Genomic DNA, 27,463 nt, shown 5'->3' on the forward strand with positions numbered 1-27,463 from the left:
GATAACGCCACACTGCAGGTCGCAACAGAGACGCTGCTAGCCGCTATTTTCTTAGTTACGTTCATGGTTACGTCACGTATGACGAAAGCGCGTAAGTGCAAGCCCACAGACACCCATAGAGAATGTATTGAAAGCTTTGAAATTTGAAAAAAATAGATTTTACATGACAGGCTATGAGAGACTTCTGGGCGATTTTCAACCTGACTGAAATCGCCCCAAAAACGGGCGGGGCCATTTGAAGCACGACTTTAGCCTGATTTGACATTTAGTGGCAGTCAGATCAGATTACAACACTGATAACTACTGTTGCCGTGATATAATTGATTAGAAAAAAAATCCCTTCCTTTTCCCGTTTGGCAGTGCGTCGCCCATATCGCCCTATTGAACAGGCCGTCCCTGGTCGAAAGCATTCCACGGGGATGCTGGCTGGCCCATGTTGACTCCAATGCATCACACAGTTGTGTCAAGTTGGCTGGATCCTTTGGGTGGTAGACCATTCTTGATACACACAGGAAACTGTTGAACATGAAAAAAACTGCAGCATTGCAGTTCTTGACACAAACCGGTGCGCCTGGCACCTACTGCTGTCTCTGCCAGGCCGGTTCCCCTCTCCACTGCTGTCTCTGCCAGGCCGGTTCCCCTCTCCACTGGGGTTCTCTGCCTCTAACCCTGTTGCAGGGGCTGAGTCACTGGCTTGCTGGTGCTCTTTCATGCCGTCCCTGGGAGGGGTGCGTCACTTGAGTGGGTTGAGTTACTGACGTGATCTTCCTGTCTGGGTTGGCGCCCCCCCCTTGGTTTGTGCTGTGGTGGAGACCTCTGTGGGCTATACTCGGCCTTGTCTCAGGATTGTAAGTTGGTGGTTGGGGATATCCCTCTAGTGGTGCGGGGGCTGTGCTTTGGCGGAGTGGGTGGGGTTATATCCTTCCTGTTTGGCCCTGTCCGGGGGTTTCTTCGGATGGGGCCACAGTGTCTCCGGACCGCTCCTGTCTCAGCCTCCAGTATTTATGCTGCAGTAGTTTATGTGTCGGGGGGCTGGGGTTAGTTGGTTATACCTGGAGTACTTCTCCTGTCTTATCCAGTGTCCTGTGTGAATTTAAGTATGCTCTCTCTAATTCTCTCGTTCTCTCTTTCTCTCTGAGAACCTGAGCCCTAGGACCATACGTCAGGACTACCGGGCATGATGACACCTTGCTATCCCCAGTCCGCCTGGCCTTGCTGCTATTCCAGTTTCAACTGTTCTGCCTGCGGCTACGAAACCCCTACCTGTCCCAGACCTGCTGTTTTCAACTCTAAATGATCGGCTATGAAAAGCCAACTGAGAGACCTGAGCCCTAGGACCATACGTCGGGACTACCGGCCGTGGTGACTCCTTGCTGTCCCCAGTCCGCCTGGCCTTGCTGCTATTCCAGTTTAAACTGTTCTGCCTGCGGTTATGGAACCCCTACCTGTCCCAGACCTGCTGTTTTAAACTCTAATGATCGGCTATGAAAAGCCAACTGAGATTTATTCCTGATTATTATTTGACCATGCTTGTCACTTATGAACATTTTTGAACATCTTGGCATGGTTCTGTTATAATCTCCACCCGGCACAGCCAGAAGAGGACTGGCCACCCCTCATAGCCTGGTTCCTCTCTAGGTTTCTTCCTAGGTTTTGCCTTTCTAGGGAGTTTTTCCTAGCCACCGTGCTTCTACACCTGCATTACTAGCTGTTTGGGGTTTTAGGCTGGGTTTCTGTACAGCACTTCGAGATATTAGCTGATGTAAGAAGGGCTATATAAAATAAAATTGATTGATTGATTGATTGACTACCATACCCCGTTCAAAGGCACTTAAATATTTTGTCTTGCCCATTCACCCTCTGAATGGCTCACATACACAATCCATGTCTCAATTGTCTCAAGGATTACAAATCTTTAACCTCTCTTCTCCCCTTCATCTACACTGATTGAAATTGATTTAACAAGTGACATCAATAAAGAATCATAGCTTTCACCTGGATTCACCTGGTCAGTCCATGTCATGGAAAGAGCAGGTGTTCTTAATGTTTTGTATAGTCAGTGTGAATACAAAGCCACTGCATAACAGGTACAGTAATACAGCTACAGAAACTCAAAAGTACAGTATATTTGCACTTTCACTGAATAATTGTGCTGAGGACTACATTCTGAAGAGTGTAGAATAACTTTATTCCGTTCAGGGGACCTGTCCTGTGATCTACTGTGTTAATGAGCAGAGCGAGGTCAGCCCTGCTACCAGGAGAACATCCCTCGGAGCTCTGTAGGGTCATGGGGTCAACCGCTTTGTGTGTCCGCCACAGTCTGTGTGTGTCCCATCAACCACAGTGTAAAGAGGTAATCGGTTCGATGAAGACAAGTGTATGCCGAGGCTGGAGTCGTGAACCCTCGTGTGCGGAGCAGCACTGACACAGCTCTAAACTCACAGGTCAGGGTGGGCCGGCACGGGCGGGTGGACCACCGTGTCGCCACTCTGCCCCAGTGGGCACAGAGCCGATTAGAGGGTTAGTGAATAATTCAGCAGGCTACAGAGCGGTGCGGAGTTGCTTAAGCTGGAGCCAGCCGCCCACTCCTGTACTGAACCTCATCACCACATCCACGGAGACTAGCCTGATCCCTTCTCCCTCTGCTTCCTTCTCACACTACCTCTCAATTCAGATTTCCTTATTTTATTTCTTTACCTTTTAACCTTTGTGTTGCTGTCCCTCACTCTCTTCTCCATATTCAGCGCTTCTTTCTTTCTTTCTTTGCCCTTTTCTGCGGATGCAAGGCGTCAAGTGCCACAGTGAAGCCAGGCCTTCTGAAACTTTAATGCCATTAGACTTTCCTAATGGAGTAGATTGGCATGCTAGGAGTTAATGGGATATTGATGACAGCTTTTAATAGAGCCTCTCAGGCTTAACTGACACCAATAACCTAAACCAAGTTAACCAACCAGTCCAATACTCATGGGAATATTAGTTTCACACCTCCCTCTCACAAGACATAGAACTGGTCCTCAATCATCATAGAAGAGTCCACACACAACCCTTCACCTGTGTACTGTCTCATCTCTCACACAGCACTTGTTTACGCTGTACTAGCCATGTAGTGATGATGGAGGACACTAAAATGCTCCTAGCTGTTATGAGCTGCTCTAAATGAAACAGATTAATCAAGTGAGAAGCATCCAGGTGTGCACGCTCTGTATGGCGGTGAGGCCAGGTGTGTTGTGACCAGCTGTGGAGGACAGGTGGGCAGCAGAGGCTCCTGCAGAGCACTGCCTTCAGAGACCGGCAGGCCTCTACCACTTACCCACTGTCTGACCTCACTTCTTACTAGCCACTGACACAAAGACACACTGGGATGCTAACAAAATCCTTCTATGTGTGCAAGATCCTTTCCAAGGTCTGTAATGATCCAACATTTAAGAGATGGTACCTTTTGTCAAGGGGGGTGCAACCTAATACTACAGAACATATACTGACTTGACAAAACATTAAGAAGACTTTCCTAACACTGTGTTTTGCCCTCAGAACAGCCTCAATTTGTCGGGGCATGGAGTCTACATGGTGTCTAAAGCATTCCACAGGGATGCTGGCCCATGTTGACTCCAATGCTTCCTACAGTTGTGTCAAGTTGGCTGGATGTCCTTTGGATGGTGGACCATTCTTGATACACATGGGAAACTGTTCAGCGTGAAAAACCAGTGAAAACTCAGTGGAACAAAAACTTTGGCCCCAAATAATATATAGACCACACCATTTACAGAAGGTTAATAGCACCATAGGTTTGTTGACTCCACACTAAATATGACAACATTTCTACCATTCTGTCAATTTTACCCCCCCCCCCCCCAGGGTTGAGCAGTCGAGCCACTGTCAGGTGATCTGCATCAGCCCTTGGATCCCTGGTGAGAGGAGAAACTAGGCCAGGCCTCGACAGAGCAACCGCACGCAGCCAGAAACACAGTCCCCCTGTCCATAGGACCAGAGTGGTGTTCTCATTAATACAGTTCTGACAACAACACGCTCCCTGGCAATCCCTCTTCCATCGCTCACACCAGAAGCCCCCGACTCTGCACGCTGGCATGGGGAATTAACCTGGGAGGGGCGGGAGATGAGGAAAGGGGGGTGCTAATAGGCTGAAATTAATCAACGACGCCTGAATCGGCGCAGAGGGACGGCGCCAGCACCAAACAACACCCTGTGAATGCTAATGGCCTTCTCCTCTCTCTCGCTCTCCCTCCATCTCACCCTTTTACCTCCCGCACCGCTTTACAGTGCAGCAGCAGAACGGGCCCCATCTCTCCTGCCATAGTGGCGCATCACACTGACAAAGTAAATCACACTGACAAAGGAAGTGATTTCTGAACCTCTCAGTTCAAGGAATCTTGCAATATGAGTAGCTCGTGACATGGATCTCTGAGTGAGGGTGTTGGTAAAATACATGAACCAGTAGGAAGGAACACAGTTTTTTAAAATCATTCCTCCTGATACATGGGACTAATTGAGTGTGGTTGGGGTCTGCCTCTGAGTTCCAGGAAAGGCCTCTCCGTGTACCTGGCCTAGTCTGCTGTACAGATGCCTTCAATGAATCGACAAGCATGTACCATAACGTTGTATGAATATTGAGCAGCGCCCGAGTTACTTATCACAGTAGTCAATATCTTGCTTGTCCTGTGGAAGTCATAGTCCTGTGTAAACAGATGCATGATTCGCATGCTTTCTTTACAGCACTTCAAAGCATGCCCAGTATTCCGCCTCTATCTGGTCTGGACAAAGGGATCTTTTCTTCCCTCTCTCCGGACTGTGTTGTCCTAAACGCAGGGGCCTTGTGTTCTCAGTACAGAGTCCCTTTGAAAGACAGCCTCTCACCTCCTCCATAGCCACAGACAAAAACTAACTGACACACCCAGAATGGCTGCCTTTCACAGCACAAAGACTGAGTCAGTGGTGCCAACATACCATGACAGCATCATTCTCTTCCTGGCTTCTCTCTCTCCCCATACACCCCCCCCCCCCCCCCCCACACACACTCACAGGCGCGCATTCACACACACACTTTCACATGAACATTCACAATACAATTACAAACATTTATTCATAGTAATTACTAAAACATTACACATGCAACAGTGTTGATAGATGCATAATTCTCTAGATGCATAATTATCTTCATGAATAGACACCTCTCTGCTCTTTCTCCCTCTCTGTCCGGATCTCTGTAGGCCAATCTTCGGGGGGGGTGCTGTAGTAAAGTGGGTCATATGCTTAGAGCGGGAGAGACAGAGAGACTGAGAAAGAGAAAAAGACAGAGGTAGAATTCCCCTGATCAGGATGAACGGATCAGTCACAGGCCTCGTTCCTTTCATCTGTTCTCAGTGGACATCTCAACCTGGGACACACACCACACACACAACACATCACACACATGCAACCACACACACACACCAGGCACCAAACACAGAGAATCCATACATTACCCTATGGACAAGAACTGCAACAAAAAAAATTGACAAATGAGACAGATTCAACGACTGCATAACACCACACACACACACACACACACACACACACACACACACACACACACACACACACACACACACACACACACACACACACACACACACACACACACACACACACACACACACACACACACACACACACACACACACAGCCCAAGAGAGTGGTATCTAGGCCTGGCTCCATCCTCTTTCCCCTGTGAACAAGGAGAGAAAAGAGGCAGATCCCGTGGTGTGTGGGGGGGATGTCGACTGACCCTGATGGGGGCCGCAGATGAGTAGGGTGGGGGAAGGGGGCCCGAGAGATACAATACAGTAGAACACGTGCACACACACACACGGATGTGTAGTGGGGTAATATTTGTCGTATGTTTATTATTTATACCACACATGCGACCATGACACGAATATGTAATTAGCCTATTAAAATGTTTATCTGACTCCATTTAACATTATAGTAAACCCATGTGCAATCTAGAAATGTCTGAGAACGGAATTCTAAATACAAGTGTATTTAATTACTTTGTAAAATGAATGATTACATTATACAAGGCATAAGCCTAAGTTAGAAAGCATTAACAAGCATTACAAGGCATTATTCTAGTCATGATCAGAGAGGGAGAGAAGTCATAGCATAAAAGGCCTTGACCCAAGAGTCTTTGGGATGGAGAGAGAAAGACTGTCCTGTATATCTCACCACAGCAGACTAGGAACAGAAGAGAAAGAGGCAATGAAGCTAAGACCCTTTTATAACATCAGACTGGTTTGGATTCAAAATCTGAGTTGACTTTTTCATAAATGGGTCTAAAGTTATACATTTCAGCTCATTTTATTGGCTGACCCGTGCTGGTTTAGAAACCAGTCCGAAATTTACAACACAATTGCTTTTATGATTTGTCTGCTGAGAACGTGGAAATATAGAGTTTCATTGACTGATTGATTGTAATTTTCACAGTGCCAGAACATTTTCTGTACCTATTTGTTATAGCCTCTTATGCATTGTTTCTTTGATTGGAATATTCTTAGGATTTTATTGTTCTTATTTACTTTCAGTACAATAGCGGTGGGAAAGGTATTTGCTCAACACTATACTGATTGTTTTATTGTGTTCTCATTTGTTTCCAAACTCAACCCTCTAAAGGGGGAGGACTAATTGTTTATTACCGTATATTGTTACAATTTTGATTTGAAGGTGATGCTGGACGGTTGGTTGGGCTTGTTTCCTTTCATCCATCCAGATCATTTGTCTCCTAACTCGTCATCTGTTTGGATCAGGTAGTTGATGGGATAACTAGTTTTCATATTAATGAAACTTTATTCACAACTTATTGTTGTTGTCATTACATTTACATTTGAGTCATTTAGCAGACGCTCTTATCCAGAGCCACTTACAGTTAGTGAGTGCATTTATTTATAAAACATTTATTTCGTAATCTGTATTTGTCATACATTGCAGAGTATGACATCATGATGTGTGTACTTTTACTGCTATTTCGAATGTTTTCAAAGTCTTTCACAAACAGTGGTGTGTCGTCAAATGTGAAACGGACTCCGATGATGGGCCTGACCTGTCCAGCTAATCCATACACACCTTAATAATAAATAATAATAATAATATGCCATTTAGCAGACGCTTTTATCCAAAGCGACTTACAGTCATGCGTGCATACATTTTTGTGTATGGGTGGTCCCGGGGATCGAACCCACTACCTTGGTGTTACAAGCGCCGTGCTCTACCAGCTGAGCTACACCTTCTGATGGAGGTGATGGAATATTCTACTATGGGACAGCTGACCATTCTAGGCAGTGCACCCCTGGAGACTGACGTTGCACCCTGGTAGGAGGATACCTTCTATGAGGAGAGCACCAGGACCCTAAAGACCATGGACAAGAGGTTAATGCAGGCCAAGCAGACGGCGACTATCTTGTTGAGTGTCTCCACTGTGTCCTGGCAAGCCTTTGGGAGGTAGTACATGGACCCAATACTGTAATCACCTCTCTCCATGTATTTCTCTGGTTTCTCTGATTGTCTTCTGCAATGCAGGGGAAAATTAGAGAAGGTGATACAGACGTGCCCACGGAAGTCCTGGGGTCACTGACAACAGGAGAGGTGTGAAGACTGATAAAACTTGAATCAACAAAATTAATGTTACTACGTGAATGAAATTGTCATGTTTGGATTGTTTCAAGAGTTCATAAAGAGCTACGACTTTTATACGTTCTATTGTACTGTAAGTACTATGGATTTATTGTTACAGAGAAACTGTGTTGGAAAGAGGAGCAACAGGTGTGCGCTCCTATCATTTAAATTGAGTTGATTAGATTAGAATCTGGGTGTGTTTTCCTGCCTATTGTGTTAATGTTAATTCAGGTTGGGCGTGAGTTCCATCTTGAATTTGAGAACTTGTTAGCAAGCTCCTGTGTGTATCACACACACACATCGTTTTTTCTCTTAGAGATTATTTTGAACTGAAGACACGTGTAACCACGTTAAGTCTTATTTATACTGAAAAAAAATATAAACGCAACATGTAAAGGGTTAGTCCCATGTTTCATGAGCTGAAGTAAAAGATCCCCACATTTTTCCATATGCACAAAAATCTTATTTCTCTCAAATTGTGCACAAATTTGTTTACATCCATGTTAGTGAACATTTCCCCTTTGCCAAGATAATCCTTCCACCTGACAGGTGTGGCATATCAAGAAGCTGATTAAACGGCATGATCATTACACAGGTGTACCCTTTGTGCTGGGGCCACTTTAAAATGTGCAGTTTTGTCACACAACACAATGCCACTGCTGTCTAAAGTTTTGAGTGAGTGTGCAATTCGCATGCTGACTGCTGGAATGTCCACCAGAGCTGTTGCCAGAGAATTTAATGTTCATTTCTTTACCATAAGCAGCCTCCAACATCGTTTTAGAGAATTTGGCAGTACATCCAACCGGCCTCACAACCGCAGACCAAGTGTAACCACGCCATCCCAGGACCTCCACATCCAGCTAGTTGAAATTGTTGCATGATGCATTAATATTTTTTGTTCCGTATAGTTGATAGTCATTTACTCTGTGTTATTCTGTAATATATCATGTATTTCATGTACACTGTAATTGTTTGAGTGTTATTTATTTCGTGACAAATAAATCCTATTAGTTGAATTGAGTATATGCATTCCTAATTTTACAGATTAATTATTTGATTGACTATACGTTCATAATTTAGTAGGTCTATTGGTAAATATAATCTACACTACACATAGTACATGCTTGGGTTCCACCTTTACATCCCTGGTCTACTTGACTTAATAAATGAATGCTAAAACATTGGTCGCCAGGATTAGCTATTTGTAACTAGCCTCTTAATAAGTGCATAACGGTGCACGATAGACATGTTCATTATAGTCATACTGAGAGGTGATGCAAGCCTCGCTACCTTGACTAGATCCTCCAGTGACGTACAAAGCCTGTTGCATTTATTCACATAATAATGAAGTAAGATTGAGTAATGTAGTTTACTATCATATTCAACATAATTTTCATTCAACTACAGATGCACACACATATAAACACAAGTGCACACACATCACTAAATGGAAAGCGTCCTCTATTCAAGCAATGGTCAAGGTCAACAGTTAAATCCATTCTGAAAGCTCCATGTTTTACATGTCATGTGTGTCTATGTCTATTGTTTTCAGACATAATGGATGTTGGGCTCTGGATCTGAGAGCTCAAGGAATTTGAAAAATGTCAGCTCTATTGCTCCTCACTTAAAATGATGAGCTCTATAATTAAGTTATTTAAAGTGGAACTGACAGCGTTTTAACTACTTTGCAGATATGAAACAAACAGACAATCATAATATCAGTAAAAAATATCAAATTCCCAGTTTATGCTACAAAACCAGCTTTTAAGAGGTTTTAAAAATAGGTTGTATTTGACTCAACATTCCATGACGTACACTAAGGCATTGTTGGCAGAATAGATGGATGCAGTTCAATGCATGATTAATATAATTCCCCAATACATTTCTTGGTAGTCCAAAAAATATTGCTATCAGGTTGTAAAATCACAGCTGGCCTGGTACATTGTTTGCTGCCTCCATTCGGGATGCACTGTTTCAATTTCAATGACTAAATATTTTGTACAAAAAACGGATGAATGTGACTAAGGCTGGGAATGTCAATACAATCAAACTAGCTAGATAGCTAGCTAGCTAGCTAGCTGCTAGGAGGATGTCATGTCATTGGATAAGTGGGTGAGTGACAGACTTTTTCCCCTCGTATCGTTGTCAGTGGCTATACACAGCTAGAGATGCAGGTGTCATTTGGTTAGCTAGCAAGAACTTGAACGACTGTTACAGTATCCAGTTAGCATATCTCTTGCGTTCGAAAATTCACTCTGGCTATCTACTCCGATTTCAGAGCACTCTCGTCTGAGTGTGCCAGAGCGCAGAATAACTGATTAATTTACGAATGGGCAACACCCGCTGAATATGATCGGTGTCAGTAAACGTAGGCAAAAAAAGTAAGTTAGTCACGAACACTCTAGATAACATGTAAACAGCCTAGCTAACCAGCTCTGCTAGGGCGAGTAAAATGGTCAGAGTGAGGTGTTCTCTCATTTGTGTCTGGAAGTAGCTTGCTAGCTAGCTAGCCATTGGCAGGCAAGCTTCAGAAGGACGAGTAGGCTACAATTCCCCATCGTTTATCAGTGCAATTTTGACGGCCAACTAGCTGAAAAAGTTTGAGAGGTTTATCTAACGTTCCTTCGTTAGATTTTAGCTCATCTAGCTCTGGCTAGCATTAGTTGTTGATTTTGTTGTTGATGTGCATAACTGAGGGAGAGAGAGCCTACCTTTTCATGGTTGTTTGATCAATAGGACTGTAAAGTTCCCAAATGTAAGAGGACTCCCGTGGTATTGACCTATTTGCCAAAATCCAGTCAGGTGTAGTCCAGTTCAAAGTGATTTATGGCAGGCTTGTGTGGCAAATGGCTTGTTTGCATAAAGGCCTACTGTAGCTCTGATTGGCTATGGTGCACCGGTCTGCATAGACTCTGGTCCTGAAGGAGACTTTTTAATAGGTTTTATTTACTGCAGTGTCTATTAATTGTCCAAATGCACGGCTGCTTTTCCACTCTATATTGTTATAGAATGTTCACAAATGCCTTAGTATACTTAATTCCAGGTCAGGACCAGTGTATCACACACTGCCGCGGTGTCAATCAACCCCTAACAGGTCAGGACCAGTGTATCACACACTGCCGCGGTGTCAATCAACCCCTAACAGGTTAGGACCAGTGTATCACACGGTGTCAATCAACCCCTAACAGGTTAGGACCTGATTGATGAAAACGTGCAAATGACCATATCTAAGTGCTCGCTTGTCAGGATGTTATTCCTGGGGGTGTATATGAACATATTCTTAAACTATTTTATGTTGCTAAAATGCTGTCATTTCCACTTTAAGTCTGCATTGACATTAACAATAAATCTATGAAGTACACTAAAGTATGTGGACACCCCTTCAAATCAGTGGATTCTGCTATTTCAGCCACACCCGTTGCTGACAGGTGTATAAAATCGAGCACAGCCATGCAATCTCCATAGACAAACACTGGCAGTAGAATGGCCCGTACTGAAGAGCTCAGTGACTTTCAACGTGGCACCGTCATAGGATGCCACCTTTCCAACAAGTCAGTTCATCAAATTTCTGCCCTGCTAGAGCTGCCCCAGTCAACTGTAAGTGCTGTTATTGTGAAGTGGAAACATCTAGGAGCAACAACAGCTCAGCCGCAAAGTGGTAGGCCACACAAGCTCACAGAACGGGACTGCCTAGTGCTGAAGCGTGTAGCGCGAAAAATCGTCTGTCCTCGGTTGCATCACTCACTACCGAGTTCCAAACTGCCTCTGAAAGCAACGTCAGCACAAGAACTGTTAGTCGGGATCTTCATGAAATGTGTTTTCATGGCTGAGAAGCCGCACACAAGCCTAAGATCAACATGCACAATGCCAAGCTTCGGATGGAGTGGTGTAAAGCTCGCCGCCATTGGACTCTAGAGCAGTGGAATCAAGTCCCCGCAGCAATTTTCCAACATCTAGTGGAAAGCCTTCCCGAAGAGTGGAGGCTGTTATAGCACCAAAGGGGGGACCAACTCCATATTAATGCCCATGATTTTGGAATGAGATGTTCAACGAGCAGTGTCCACATACCTTTGGCCATGTAGTGTATCTGAGTAGACTGAGCTTTAAAAATGTAAATGTTCCCCCAACCCATTTCCAAGTTCAGCTCTACACTGATTGACTAACTCCTTGGGAGGAAAATATTCAGTTTAATAACAGTAATTAGACCAGTTTCCCACTGCCTACATCCTCACTATAGCAAAGTCACCAGAAGATACAGAAGGAGAGTTCTATCAAATATTAATCACAGGCTTTGTCCTAATCTACTTGGGCAGAACGTGTGTGTTTGAAACTGTGCATCCAGCCTAATGTATTTAGCTGCCCTGGGGGGTGTATAATTGAAGAGCTCAGCAGGGGCAATGGCAGGTAGCCTACCTGCCTGCCTCGCTCTCTCTCTCTCTCTCTCTCTGCAGCGCACATGCAGGAAGGCGTGTAATGCAGTCAGGTTTACAGTAGCACACACAGCGTCTAACAAATGGCTTGCTCTTGTTTAATGCACGTCTCCTGTATTCTGCTCACTACCTGGGGCGGTCCAGAGGCCCAGGCTGGCCCAGGTCGACCCGGGTCAGACACAGAGCACAGGTGAGTCGAGGCCAGCGCACTGAGCTCCGCTCTCAGCCTGGTCTTGAAGCCGCGACCCCGTGACCCTGGGGCCAGGAGTCCAGAGCCGGCTTTCGACCCCTGGGGTGGGGTGAGCCTGGCAGAGGGGGTCTAGTGAGGGGCTTCAATGATTCAGCCCTCTGCCAGAGTACAGCAGGTTCACTTCTCTAATGGAGGTGACTGAGGTGGAGGGAGGAGCTTTGGGTGTGAAGAAACACTGCTGGCAGACAGGGGGCAGTACTGGGCTAGTGGGCTCTGCTCTGTTGCTGGGCTGGGGCGGTGTAAGGTTCTGTGTTGCTGGGCTGGCTGGTTTGAGCGTACATTTACATTTGACATTTTAGTCATTTAACAGATGCTCTTATCCAGAGCGACTTACAGTTAGTGCATTCATCTTAAGATAGCTAGGTGGGACAACCACATATCTCAGTCATTGTAAGTACATTTTCCTCAATAAAGTAGTTATAAGCAAAGTCAGCGCTAGTGTCAAGTGAGAGTGTTTGTTTTTAGTTGGGGCGAGGGGTCAAGGAGGGGTGCTGTGGGATTAATAAAGATATTATTTGTAAGGTTCTGTATTGCTGGGCTGGGTAGGGCTAGTGTAAGGTTCTGTATTGCTGGGCTGGGTAGGGCTAGTGTAAGGTTCTGTATTGCTGGGCTGGGTAGGGCTAGTGTAAGGTTCTGTATTGCTGGGCTGGGTAGGGCTAGTGTAAGGTTCTGTATTGCTGGGCTGGGTAGGGCTAGTGTAAGGTTCTGTATTGCTGGGCTGGGTAGGGCTAGTGTAAGGTTCTGTATTGCTGGGCTGGGTAGGGCTAGTGTAAGGTTCTGTATTGCTGGGCTGGGTAGGGCTAGTGTAAGGTTCTGTATTGCTGGGCTGGGTAGGGCTAGTGTAAGGTTCTGTATTGCTGGGCTGGGTAGGGCTAGTGTAAGGTTCTGTATTGCTGGGCTGGGTAGGGCTAGTGTAAGGTTCTGTATTGCTGGGCTGGGTAGGGCTAGTGTAAGGTTCTGTATTGCTGGGCTGGGTAGGGCTAGTGTAAGGTTCTGTATTGCTGGGCTGGGTAGGGCTAGTGTAAGGTTCTGTATTGCTGGGCTGGGTAGGGCTAGTGTAAGGTTCTGTATTGCTGGGCTGGGTAGGGCTAGTGTAAGGTTCTGTGTTGCTGGGCTGGGTAGGGCTAGTGTAAGGTTCTGTATTGCTGGGCTGGGTAGGGCTAGTGTAAGGTTCTGTATTGCTGGGCTGGGTAGGGCTAGTGTAAGGTTCTGTATTGCTGGGCTGGGTAGGGCTAGTGTAAGGTTCTGTATTGCTGGGCTGGGTAGGGCTAGTGTAAGGTTCTGTATTGCTGGGCTGGGTAGGGCTAGTGTAAGGTTCTGTATTGCTGGGCTGGGTAGGGCTAGTGTAAGGTTCTGTGTTGCTGGGCTGGGTAGGGCTAGTGTAAGGTTCTGTATTGCTGGGCTGGGTAGGGCTAGTGTAAGGTTCTGTATTGCTGGGCTGGGTAGGGCTAGTGTAAGGTTCTGTATTGCTGGGCTGGGTAGGGCTAGTGTAAGGTTCTGTGTGTCAGGTTGGCATGGGGTTGTGTTCAGTCAGACTGACGTGGGCAGGCAGTGTCAGGTGTAATGCTGTAGAGCAGCCTGGGAGTTCTGACTCCTGAGCTGCAACACAAACCCAATGCCTGATGCCAACTTGTGGAGAGACACTTGATAACACACTCCACAGCTTTATACTACTCTTCCTCTCTTTGTATCTGGCTCACAGCTGTCTACAGGGTTTAAGTCAGAGTATTTTAAAAGAGGTCAAAATAAGTGTGTATGTGCTTCACAAACAGAGGTCTTCACTGCTGTAGCAAGAACTCTTGTATTTTATCTTTATGAAATCCAAGTCACCTCAGGCCACCTTCGTAAATCCTTGATAAGATACATTTCTGATGTTGTTTTGGTAACAAAGGTCCTGTAGAAATACTGTGGAACACACTGACATACAACTGACTGATGATGCCTAGTTCCAAAGTGAAAATAAGACTGAGGTGTACTTTTCTTCACTGGCTCGGGCCGGCGGATCTTCCTCCAAAGTCCAGAGGCCAACTGCATGTGGACAAGCTGCCCTGAAGGACAGTAAGCTGATATAACATTTACTCACCTTTACAGAAGGTCCGTTAAATTATAGCTAAATGATAGATAGGACACAGAACCAGAGGCCATCACGTTTACTTAAAAGAGAGATCTGAATCTAGATCCATCTCTTTACACTACACAAGGATCTCTCCTGGACCTAGTTTGTGTCGTCAAAGTAGTTTAATGTAAAGAGGCCCAATGTGGTCTATCTAACAAACTGATCTTCTAACTGTATGTTACACTAAAACATGTAAGAGATAAGAATAGGTACTACACTAACAATACTTTTGTCTGAAGATCAATGTATTGAGTGTCTGACATTCAAATATGAAAATACAATATGCAGTGGATAAGTGAGCTAAATAAGTATACACAGTGTAAAAACATTAAGAACACCTGCTCTTTCCACAACTGACTGATCAGGTGAATCCAGGTGAAAGCTATGATCCCTTATTGATGTCACTTGTTAAATCCACTTCAAATCAGTGTAGATGAAGGGGAGGAGACAGGTTAAATAAGGATTTGTAAGCCTTCAGACAATTGAGACATGGATTGTGTATGTGTGCCATTCAGAGGGTGAATGGGAAAGACAAAATATTTAAGTGCCTTTGAACAGGGCACCAGTTTGAGTGTCAAGAACTGCAACACTGCTGGGTTTTTCACACTCAACAGTTTCCTGCGTGTATCAAGAAGTCCACCACCCAAATGACATCCAGCCAACTTGACACAACTTTGGGAAGCATTGGAGTCAACACAGGCCAGCATCCCTGTGGAACGCTTTCTACACCCTGTAGAGTCCATGCCCCAACGAATTGAGGCTGTTCTGAGGGAAAAGGGGGGGGGGCAACTCAATATTAGGAAGGTGTTCTTAATGTTTTGTACACTCAGTGTACATAACCTACGTGGGTGGATGACTCAATAAAACCATGGTAATAACCACTCATGAGAGAGTGGCTGTGTTAGTAAATCACAGAACGACCAATAGCTCAGTCCTAAGTCTTAATCATGTGAACCTGACCCAATCCATTGTGTAACTGCAGAGCAGCCTCCTATCTGGGCCTCTTTACACTACACTACTTTTGACAACCCAAACTAGGTCCAGGAGAGATACTTGTGTAATGTAAAGAGATGGATCTAGATTCAATTATAAACTGGGTGGTTCGAGCCCTGAATGCTGATTTGCATGACAAAACATTTACTTTTAATGCTCTAATGATGTTGGTAACCAGTTTATAATAGCAATAAGGCACCTCGGGTGTTTGTGGAATATGGACAATATACCACGGCTAAGGGCTGTATCCAGGCACTCCGCGTTGCGTCGTGCTTAAGAACAGCCCTTAGCCGTGGTATATTGGCCATATACCACACCCCCTTGGGCCTTATTGCTTAAATATCTCTTTCCGAAATATCTCCCACACTACCTCCGGAGGTAGTATGGGATACATCTACATCACATACCCCCCACAGTGGTACAGTGTAAAGACAGCTGCTCTCCCACACCACATCCCTGCAATAATTACCTTAATTACTTTAATACCAGTTGACAGAATGTTTGCTCGGTTAGCCAAATTGAATCATTGCATTAATCAAGTGTACAACACTATGTGCAATATGGTTTGGATGAAAAGCTCCTGTATAGCTTTGGCCACACCACATCCAAGGCTAATGGTATACAAAGGAAGACCCAACCGTGATCTGCCCAACGATGCCTCTCTACCAGACGAACTCAATACATTTTATGCACGCTTTGACAACAACAACATTGTGCCGGGTGTGAGCGCAGTCACCGACCCAGAGGATTGGGTGATCTCGCTCTCCGAGGGCGATGTGAAAAAGGTATTTAAATCAGGTCAACACCCGCAAGGCCGCGGGACCCAATGGTATTCCAAGGAGCATTCTCAGAGCATGCGCAGAACAGCTGGCAGGCAGACTCACAGTAATTTTCAACTTCTCCTTGTCCCTGTCTGTAATTCCCACGTTTTAAGATGACCACCATCATTCCTGTCCCCAAGAACTCTAAGGCGTCATGCCACAATGACTACCGGCCTGTAGCACTCACTTATGTAATCATGAAGTGCTTGGAGAGGCTGGTTATGGCACACATCAACGCCACCATCCCAGACACCCTAGACCCACTCCATTTGCATACCGCCCCAACAGATCCATAGATGACGCAATCTCAATTTCTCTCCACACTGCCCTCACCCACCTAGAAAAGAGGAATACCCATGTGAGAATGCTGTTCATTGACTACAGCTCAGCGTTCAACACCATTGTCCCCTACAAGCTCATCACCAAGCTTAGGACTCTGGATCTGAACACCTCCCTCTGCAACTGGATCCTGGACTTCCTGACGGGCCGACCCCAGGTGGTGAGGGTAGGCAACATCACCTCTGCCACGCTGACCCAACACAGGGGCTCCACAGGGGTGTGTGCTTAGTCCCCTCCTGTACTCCCTGTTCACCAATGACTGTGTGGCCACGCACGACTCCAACCCCATCATCAAGTTTGCTGACGACACAACGGTGGTAGACCTGCTCAAAGGCAACAATGAGTCAGCCTAAAGGGAGGAGGTCAGTGACCTGGCAGTGTGGTGCAAGAACAACAACCTCTCCCTCAACGTCAGTAAGACCAAGGAGCTGATCGTGGACTACAGGAAACTGGGGGATGAGCACGCCCCCATCCACATCGACGGGGCCACAGTAGAGCAGGTCGAGAGCTTCAAGTTCCTCTGTGTCCAAATCACTAAAGACTTTAAATGGTGCAAACACACGCGTACAGTCGTGAAGAAGGCGCGACAGCACCTCTTCCCCCTCAGGAGGTTGAAAATGTTTGGCATGGGCCCTCAAATCCTCAAAAAGTTATACAGCTGTACCATTGAGAACATTTTGACTGGCTGCACCACTGCCTGGTATGGCAATAGTACCGCTCTCGATCGCATGGCGCTTCAGAGGGTGGTACGGACAGCCCAGTACATCACTGGGGCCGAGCTCCCTGCCATCCAGGACATCTATATCAGGTGGTGTGGTAGGAAGGCCCGAAAATTGTTAAAGACTTCAAACCACCCAAGCCATAGACTATTCTCTCTGCTTCCACACGGCAAGTGGGACCGGTGCATCAAGTATGGCACCAACAGGCTCGACCAGCTACTATCCCCAAGCAATAAGATAAATAGATAAAATAGTTACACAGACTATCTATCTGAGTTAACCTTGTATCCTCATTGACCTATTTTTGCACATTCACAGGGCCCTACACACGTACTCCATCATCTGCTCACTCACACATAATATGCACATACATTTGAAGTCGGAAGTTTACATACACCTTAGCCAAATACATTTAAACTCAGTTTTTCACAATTCCTGACATTTAATCCTAGTAAAAATTCCCTGTCTTAGGTAGAGAGAGCTTTTATTTCTTTCATCACATTCCCAGTTGGTCAGAAGTTTACATAAACTCAATAAGTATTTGGTAGCATTGCCTTTAACTTGTTTAACTTGGGTCAAACGTTTCGGGTTATCCTTCCACAAGTTGGGTGAATTTTGGCCCATTCCTCCTGACAGAGCTAGTGTAACTAAGTCAGGTTTGTAGGCCTCCTTGCTCACACACACTTTTTCAGTTCTGCCCACAAATGTTCTATAGGATTGAGGTCAGGGCTTTGTGATGGCCACTCCAATACCTTGACTTTGTTGTCCTTAAGCCATTTTACCACAACTTTGGAAGTATGCTTGGGGTCATTGTCCATTTGAAAGACCCATTTGCAACCAAGCTTTTTTATGGCGGTTTTGGAGCAGTGGCTTCTTCTATAGCACTCGTCTTACTGTGGATATAGATACTTTTGTACCTGTTTCCTCCAGCATCTTCACAAGGTCCTTTGCTGTTGTTCTGGGATTGATTTACACTTTTCGCACCAAAGTACGTTCATCTTTAGGAGACAGAACGCGTCTCCTTCCTGAGCCGTATAACGGCTGCGTGGTCCCATGGTGTTCATACTTGCGTACTATTGTTTGTACAGATGGCATTTGGAAATTGATCCCAAGGATGAACCAGACTTGTGGAGGTCTACAATTATTTTTCTGATTTCTTTTGATTTTCCCATGATGTCAAGCAAAGAGGCACTGAGTTTGAAGGTAGGCTTTGAAATACATCCACAGGTACACCTCCAATTGACTCAAATGATGTCAATTAGCCTATCAGAATCTTCTAAAGCCATTACATTATTTTCTGGAATTTTCCAAGCTGTTTAAAGGCACCGTCAACTTAGTGTATGTAAACTTCTGACCCACTGGAATTGTGATACAGTGAATTATAAGTGAAATAATTTGTCTGTAAACAATTGTTGGAAAAATTACTTGTGTCATGCACAAAGTAGATGTCCTAACCGACTTGCCAAAACTATAGTTTGTTAACAAGAAATTTGTGGAGTGGTTGAAAAACGAGTTTGAATGACTCCAACCTAAGTGTATGTAAACTTACGACTTTAACTGTACATTTATACTGACTCTACACACAAGCACAACCACTCACATACACGCTGCTGCTACTCTGTTTATCTTATATCCTGATGCCTAGTCACCTTACCCCTATACATATCTACTTCCATCACTCCAGTATCCCTGCACATTGTAAATATGGTATTGGAACGGACCCTGTATATAGTATGCTTCCTTACTTACTGTGTTCTTCATATTTATTATTTCTCGTATTATATTGTTATTGATTATTGCATTGTTGGGTTTTGAGTTTGCAAGAAAGGCATTTCACTGTACTTGTGCATGTGACATTAAAACTTAATGTAAAGAGATAGATCTCACTAGACATACACTGCTCAAAAAAATAAAGGGAACACTAAAATAACACATCCTAGATCTGAATGAATGAAATAATCTTATTAAATACTTTTTTCTTTACATAGTTGAATGTGCTGACAACAAAATCACACAAAAATTATCAATGGAAATCAAATGTATCAACCCATGGAGGTCTGGATTTGGAGTCACACTCAAAATTAAAGTGGAAAACCACACTACAGGCTGATCCAACTTTGATGTAATGTCCTTAAAACAAGTCAAAATGAGGCTCAGTAGTGTGTGTGTGGCCTCCACGTGCCTGTATGACCTCCCTACAACGCCTGGGCATGCTCCTGATGAGGTGGCGGATGGTTTCCTGAGGGATCTCCTCCCAGACCTGGACTAAAGCATCCGCCAACTCCTGGACAGTCTGTGGTGCAACGTGGCGTTGGTGGATGGAGCGAGACATGATGTCCCAGATGTGCTCAATTGGATTCAGGTCTGGGGAACGGGCGGTCCATAGCATCAATGCCTTCCTCTTGCAGGAACTGCTGACACACTCCAGCCACATGAGGTCTAGCATTGTCTTGCATTAGGAGGAACCCAGGGCCAACCGCACCAGCATATGGTCTCACAAGGGGTCTGAGGATCTCATCTCGGTACCTAATGGCAGTCAGGCTACCTCTGGCGAGCACATGGAGGGCTGTGCGGCCCCCCAAAGAAATGCCACCCCACACCATGACTGACCCACCGCCAAACCGGTCATGCTGGAGGATGTTGCAGGCAGCAGAACGTTCTCCACGGCGTCTCCAGACTCTGTCACGTCTGTCACATGTGCTCAGTGTGAACCTGCTTTCATCTGTGAAGAGCACAGGGCGCCAGTGGCAAATTTGCCAATCTTGGTGTTCTCTGGCAAATGCCAAACGTCCTGCACGGTGTTGGGCTGTAAGCACAACCCCCACCTGTGGACGTCGGGCCCTCATACCACCCTCATGGAGTCTGTTTCTGACCGTTTGAGCAGACACATGCACATTTGTGGCCTGCTGGAGGTCATTTTGCAGGGCTCTGGCAGTGCTCCTCCTGCTCCTCCTTGCACAAAGGCGGAGGTAGCGGTCCTGCTGCTGGGTTGTTGCCCCCCTACGGCCTCCTCCACGTCTCCTGATGTACTTTTTAGAAATCTTTGCTAATTTATAAAAAGAAAAAAACTGAAATATCACATTTACATAAGTATTCAGACCCTTTACTCAGTACTTAGTTGAAGCACCTTTGGCAGTGATTACAGGATAGAGTATTTTTGGGTATGACGCTACAAGCTTGGCACACCTGTATTTGGGGAGTTTCTCCTATTCTTTTCTGCAGATCCTCTCAAGCTCTGTCAAGTTGGATGGGGAGCATTGCTGCACAGCTATTTCCAGGTCTCTCCAGAGATGTTCGATCGGGTTCAAGTCCGGGCTCTGGCTGGGCCACTCAAGGACATTCAGAGACTTGTCCCAAAGCTACTCCTGCGTTGTCTTGGCTGTGTGCTTAGGGTCGTTGTCCTGTTGGAACGTGAACCTTCGCCCCAGTCTGAGGTCCTGAGCGGTCTGGAGCAGGTTTTCATCAAGAATCTCTCTGTACTTTGCTCCGTTCATCTTTGTCTCGATCCTGACTAGTCTCCCAGTCCCTGCCGCTGAAAAACATCCCCACAGCATGATGCTGCCACCACCATCCTTCACCGTAGGGATAGTTCCAGGTTTCCTCCAGACGTGACGCTGGGCATTCAAGCCAAAGAGTTCAATCTTGGTTTCATCAGACCAGAGAATCTTGTTTCTCATGGTCTGAGAGTCTTTAGGTGCCTTTTGGCAAACTCCAAGCGGGTTGTCATGTGCCTTTTACTGAGGAGTGGCTTCCGTCTGGCCACTCTACCATAAAGGCCTGATTGGTGGAGTGCTGCAGAGATGGTTGTCCTTCTGGAAGGTTCTCCCATCTCCACAGAGGAACTCTAGAGCACTGTCAGAGTGACCATCGGGTTCTTGGTCACCTCCCTGACCAAGGCCCTTCTCCCCCGATTGCTCAGTTTGGCCGGGCGTCCAGCTATAGGAAGAGTCTTGGTGGTTCCAAACTTCTTCCATTTAAGAATGATGGAGGCCACTGTGTTCTTGGGGACCTTCAATGCTGCAGAAATGTTTTGGTACCCTTCCCCAGATCTGTGCCTCGACAAAATCATGTCTCGGAGCTCTACGGACAATTCCTTCGACCTCATGGCTTGGTTTTTGCTCTGACCTGCACTGTCAACTGTGGGACCTTATATAGACGAGTGGGTGCCTTTCCATATCATGTCCAAACAATTGAATTTACCACAGGTGGACAGGTGGACAATCAAGTTGTAGAAACATCTTAAGGATGATCAATGGAAACAGGATGCACCTGAGCTCAATTTCGAGTCTCATAGCAAAGGGTCTGAATACTTATGTAAATAAGGTATTTATTTACATACGTTTACATACGTTTTCGCTTTGTCATTTGAGATTTTCAATTTATTTAATCTATTTTAGAATAAGGCTGTAACGTAACAAAATGTGGAAAAAGTCAAGGGGTCTAAATACTTTCCGAAGGCACTGTAAAGTTGCTCACAATCAGAATCGCCTTTATTTGCATGTACAGGAATTTGACTCAGTGAAATGGTGCTGCCACAATAAACAGAATACACAGACAATAGAGTATACAGGCAAAATATTGGATATAAACACAGAATTTACACAATCCACATACAGTATGTACACTATGAACACTGAAGCTAAAAACAACAGAAGCGGCAAAACACTGTGGCTGCCTCTCTGATGGTAACCACACCGTTCTATCTATAAATGGAAGCTGTTGAATAAGAGTCACAGGAACAGGCCTGAGATGTGGACAAGTGGGGAGAAAGATTACAACCACAGTCTAGATCGCTTACAGCCAAGGAAAGTAGATATTGAAGAGTAATGTGAGGACACACACGAAACCAGTGGCTTTGAGACCAGACCAAGACGGCTGGTAAAAGTAATCAGGAAAACAGAAAGCAGGCGGAAATCCTGTTTACTTCCAGTTAAATCCGTAAAGTGGGATAAAAAGCGCAAAGAGCAGTCAGCCGTGCATGACACACAGACATATGGCAGAGAGATACGTCCAGCTGTTTGCCTGTCCTGGGGTTACTGTAATGAGCCTTAGCCTCCATTGAGCAGACCAAAGCCTCATCAATCCAGTCCTGCCGCTAAGCCTCAACATGTCCACAAACACAGCCCTCTCATTCCAACCACTCCTCAACACGGCTGCTGCCATGGACCATGAATCCCTGGCATACCTCTTCTCCTACTACTGCTGTCCCAGACTCTCTCTCACTTTGTGTCTCTCTGGACCACTGTATATTGGCAATTCCCCGTAACGGAATTACAATGAGACTCGATTTAATTTTTCACTTTAAAATGTATGCCAAACAATAACCATTGATTACAAAGTTTAAGAAACCATACAATGACTACTTTGAACAATTTACACAATTTAAAAAAACTGGAAAAACTGTAGATGTAAAGTTTGGTAACAGAATGATGGTAAAATCTCCCTCAGTCCTTGTGCATAGAGTTCTATGGTTTGTTAAACTTTGAAGTCAATGTTTTTTGTTTGGTATACATTTTCAAATGAAAAATCTGAGCCTCAGTGTAATTCCGTTACCATGGAATTGCCCATATGGCCCACTAAACCCCCAGCCATTTAGTGACTTGGATAAACTAGGACCCCAAATGTATGGGGAATCCTCTTAGAATAGTTATCCATAATCAGAGACTCAAAGACTCAAACATGCAACTCTGGTTTTACAAGATCATGTCCCTTTTGTCACTGTGCTGTAACAGTAACATCTGTCAACGATGAGACCTGTCAGTCCATTAACTCTACAGACAGATACAGTAAGCAACCTCTTAGATACCATTAGAGGAGTTCATGTAATGGAATGGGTGTTCTTGTGAACAGTTGTGATGATGTAGGGTCCTGAGATTTGGTTGTGTGTTACTTCCAGGCCAATGTGTGGTCTAATATCACACGCTAATAGCTGTCCACTTCCCTCTCACACTCCTATCCTTTTTGTTGTTTTTTATTTATTTTACAAATTTTTAACCCCAATTTCATGGTATCCATTTGGTAGTTACAGTCTTGTCCCATTGCTGCAACCCCCGTACGGACTCGGGAGAGGCGAAGGTCGAGAGCCGTGCATCCTCCGAAACACAACCCAGCCGAGCCGCACTGCTTCTTGACACAATCCCCGCTTAATCCGGAAGCCAGCCGCACCAATGTGTCAGCCCGCCACAGGAGTCACTAGTGCGCGATGGGACAAGAATACCCCTGCCGGCCAAACCCTCCCCTAACCTGGACGACGGTGGGCCAATTGTGCGCCGCCCCATGGGTCTCCCGGTCACGGCCAGCTGCGACAGAGCCAGGATCTCTAGTGGCACAGCTAGCACTGCGATGCAGAGCCTTAGACCACTGCGCCAATCGGGAGGCCTCACACTACTATCCTAACCCCAATCCTGCCCCTTACCCTAAACCAGGTTTGTATCCAAATCCCAACTCTACCTTCCCCATACACTGATACATCACACTCTTTCCCTTCTTTGAGCCCACCCCTATCTTTATTTATGTTTTGTTTAGTCTGATGTTTTGACTCCTGTTTTGTTGTTTATGATTGTAAAGGGACTTTGGGTCCTTGAAAAGTGCTATATAAGTCCCATGTAGTATTATTATTAGTATTATTATACTAAGCAGAGTAACAGATTAGTTATAAACTGGTGTGAGAACCAGTTTCACATCTGGCCGAAAGAAAACGCAAGGCCCTCTCCAATCCCCCATTACCAAGAACATACATTACTACATTAACCATGCACTCTCCCCTCCATCCCTCTACACACAAGTATACAGTACAGTAATTAACAACATGTGCCAGTAGCAGCAGCATATGTCTGACACACTGTTTCAATAGATGTAAAAACTCCCTAAACACAAGGAATCACAGTCCAGGACAAGCATAGAGCTGGACTATAGTTTTATTTTCTCAGTAAAGCTCCCCTACGTTTTTAGGCTTTCATGTTCGTACTGATCCCTGCACTGTCCAACTGATCTCAACTGTCCATAGTGTGCAGAAACAAGACAGAGTGCTCTCCTCTAAGCCCCACTTCTGGAAAAGCACAAAATCAGTGACATGCATTTTACAGCTCTAAAGTCTGTATAGAATAAACAAGCCTATGACAGAATTCAAATATTAGATATATTTAGTTATAGATGTGTATTACGGCATAAACACACACGGTATTTTGAGGCTAGGTCCATATTCCTTGTGATCTGTGCCAGGTTAAAAGGATGTTGGGATTTTGGAACAGAAAAATAAATAAATAATAATTGCTAATTTAAAACGTGAGGCTTACTTGATCGAATAGAAGTTTCGTAATGGTTAGGTTGTTACAAATGCACTGATATAAGTGGACCACATGGCATTTCGGCAATTTAAAAAAATAACTACTTTATCTGCGGTATCTGCCCTCTCATTGGCTAGAATGGTCCCAACTGATCTCGCCTCCTAACGCCTGCCTGTCATCTTTGAGGCCATGTATTCCCATTGTTAGAGCTATCTACTACTTGTCTATTTAATATAAATTGTTTGCTATACTTCATCTGAACAATGACAGGTGTTTTTATCATCCTCTCTATATACACAGCCTATTACAGCTTTGGCGAATTATCAGCAGCGTGGTTAGGTGACAGCCCTAATCTGAGGTTTAGTGTCTTTTATTAATTCAAAAAGTATTCTCCCCAACTCATTGTCTTACCAGGAGAGTACAGTGTTGCAAGTTGTCGGGCCCCGGCGTGCTGCGGTCCCCAACGAGGCGCCGTGCTGCGGGCAGCCGAACCGTGCTCATTCCCGTTAGGATCATCCTCTGCCATAGACTGATGTTGAATCTCTCTCTCTGACAGTAGTACTGCCGCTGCCACCGCGATCCTCCCTTCCATTCCCCTGGTTTCAACTAAAATGCATAAATCATGTATTTCTTCAAACGAAGCCAGTTATTTGATTGCTAGGGAATGTTTGTCAGTGTGGTGTTGTGACGCTCTCGGCACCGGAGCTACCCAGTAAAACCCGGAACTACAATACGGATGAACCGCCTCTGACAAACAGACTTATAACGTCGGCTATAGTACTACGTTCCTTTCGTCTGATTGATCCAACAGTTATTTCATTATTCAAAGACAACAGCCTAGTGTGCCTATAACTGGCGCGTTTTAGAGCAGTGCTTTCATGTTCTGTTAATTATTGTATCAAACTTTTGTGCATCTCTCCATGCTTGCCAGATTGTAGGGATAGTCATCAATTCTAATATCAAAAAGGTCTAAAACAATAAGCAATTGTTTATGGAAACTACTTAAATAGGTATAAAAAATGTCCTATCTTTCGTCTGATAATGACAAAACCACTGCGATAAATACCTGGCATTGGAGCGTAGGCTACGTCTGTGACTGACAGCCTCACACTTTCGTTTCCTCCATCACTTCGGAGATTCAGCTGTAAAATATTGAGGATCCCTAATGTTCTGGCGCAACAGCGAAGTGAACCATTGGGTGTATTCATTACAGAAACGGTGTACTGTTTAAGAACCAAACGGAAGCAAACAGAGCAAAACGAGAGTTTCTATTGGACAAATTCAGCTAGCTCCCGTTTCGTTCAGTTTGCTTCCGTTTAAGAAACGTTTTGCAACAGAATAGGCGGAATGAATACACACGTGGTTTGAGCTGATACGCGGGTGATGCCATTGACGCCGTCGCCCAATGGCACCGATTCAACAGTGCACGACAAAAACAAAGACCTGTTGGTATTTCACAAACTTTAATGATTAAAATATGACACCGTAGTCCCATATTCTCTATTCCTTTATAGAGGTTAGTTCAATTGTCCTTCCACATTTTAAAACCGAAGCTTGTTGGAATGGTGAGCTATTCTTTAATAGGCCTACGCTGCCAATTCTTCTTCACAGCATCTGGCTTTCTCATGCAGACTTGTTGAAATGTAAAAAAGTATATATTTTTCTTAGTTTAAATCTTTCAATTTGTCACATTACCTTAGATTGAATGAAGTAAACGGACAACATGATAGTGATAACTTTCTGTTGGCTAGGCTGCTTCTGACAAAGTAGCCTAATTATTGTATCCAACTGCACCTGTTGTGTGTGCTGGCAGGAGTCGCCATAGAGATAGTTAGAGGATGCATCATTGTATTTGTCCCATTTGGCGACTGTGAGAGCATGGGCAGCGCCATTGAGGCATCTCCATTTTGAAGTAGTACATTTTCTTCTTCTACTACTTCAGAGTTAGTAAACAAACTGAAAGGTTGCATACTGCCACCTATAGTGTGTTGTTTGAACAGGTATAAAGCCAAGGTTGGAGATTTATTGCCACCTGCAGTTATGGCATGTTTTCTCACAAGTATAATTCATTGGCCAATCCCTCCTGATGACCTGGATGAAATTATGTGATCATTCCTTAACCCATAGGAAGTCCCACCCAGTTGACTACCTCATATTTGTGAAAGTCATCAATGGCGCTGCCCATGCTAAAACTGGCTTTTGGGCCTTAGAGTCCTCTGTCTCTGTGGGAGCCCCATGTCTACTGCTGCCGTCTCATGGCTCAACGAAACCTACCATCACACAGTCCATCAAATGTTATTACACATACTAGGCCTCTAGTTTATTAGCCTTGCTGCCTGATCTCGCGAGCTTACATGAATGGTTCGCTACCTCAATCAGTCAAGTAATTGCGAGGACCTATCATGGTCCAAACACACCAAGACAGTTGTGAAGAGGGCACGACAACACCTCTTCCCCCCTCAGGAGGCTGAAAAGATTTGGCATGGACCCTCAGATCCTCAAAAAGGTATACAGCTGCACCATTGAGAGCATCTTTACTGGCTGCAGCACCGCTTGGTATAGCAACTGCTTACAATCCAGGACCTCTATACCAGGTGCTGTCAGAGGAAGGCCCTAAAAATTGTAAAAGACTCCAGCCACCCAAGTCATACAGTTCTCTCTGCTATCGCACGGCAAGCGATACCAGAGTGCCAAATCTGGGACCAAAAGGTTCCTGAACAGCTTCTACCCACAAGCCATAAAACTGCTGAACAGTTAATCAAATGGCTACCCTGACTACTTGCACTGACTCTGTTGCACCGGCTCTATGCACACTCACTGGACTATACCCACACACTCACACAT

At 45.0% G+C, this 27,463-nt stretch overlaps 1 protein-coding gene across 1 annotated transcript in view; it reads right to left on the reverse strand.

Moving 5' to 3' along the window:
* LOC311134980 (plasmanylethanolamine desaturase 1) overlaps positions 1 to 25,745 on the reverse strand; it is a 49,212-nt gene extending 23,467 nt beyond the window's left edge. Inside the window, exons 1-2 of the mRNA XM_084168771.1 lie at positions 25,686 to 25,745; positions 25,031 to 25,225 (exon numbers count right to left, since the gene is read on the reverse strand). Coding sequence (XP_084024897.1) covers positions 25,031 to 25,225; positions 25,686 to 25,692 — 202 coding nt within the window. The 5' untranslated portion in view covers positions 25,693 to 25,745. The remainder of the gene's footprint in view (positions 1 to 25,030; positions 25,226 to 25,685) is intronic.
* Between the last annotated feature and the right edge of the window lie 1,718 nt (positions 25,746 to 27,463).

The sequence above is a fragment of the Coregonus lavaretus genome (genome assembly GCF_964263955.1).
Source record: "Coregonus lavaretus genome assembly, chromosome: 9".
NCBI classification, from domain to species: Eukaryota; Metazoa; Chordata; class Actinopteri; order Salmoniformes; family Salmonidae; genus Coregonus; species Coregonus lavaretus.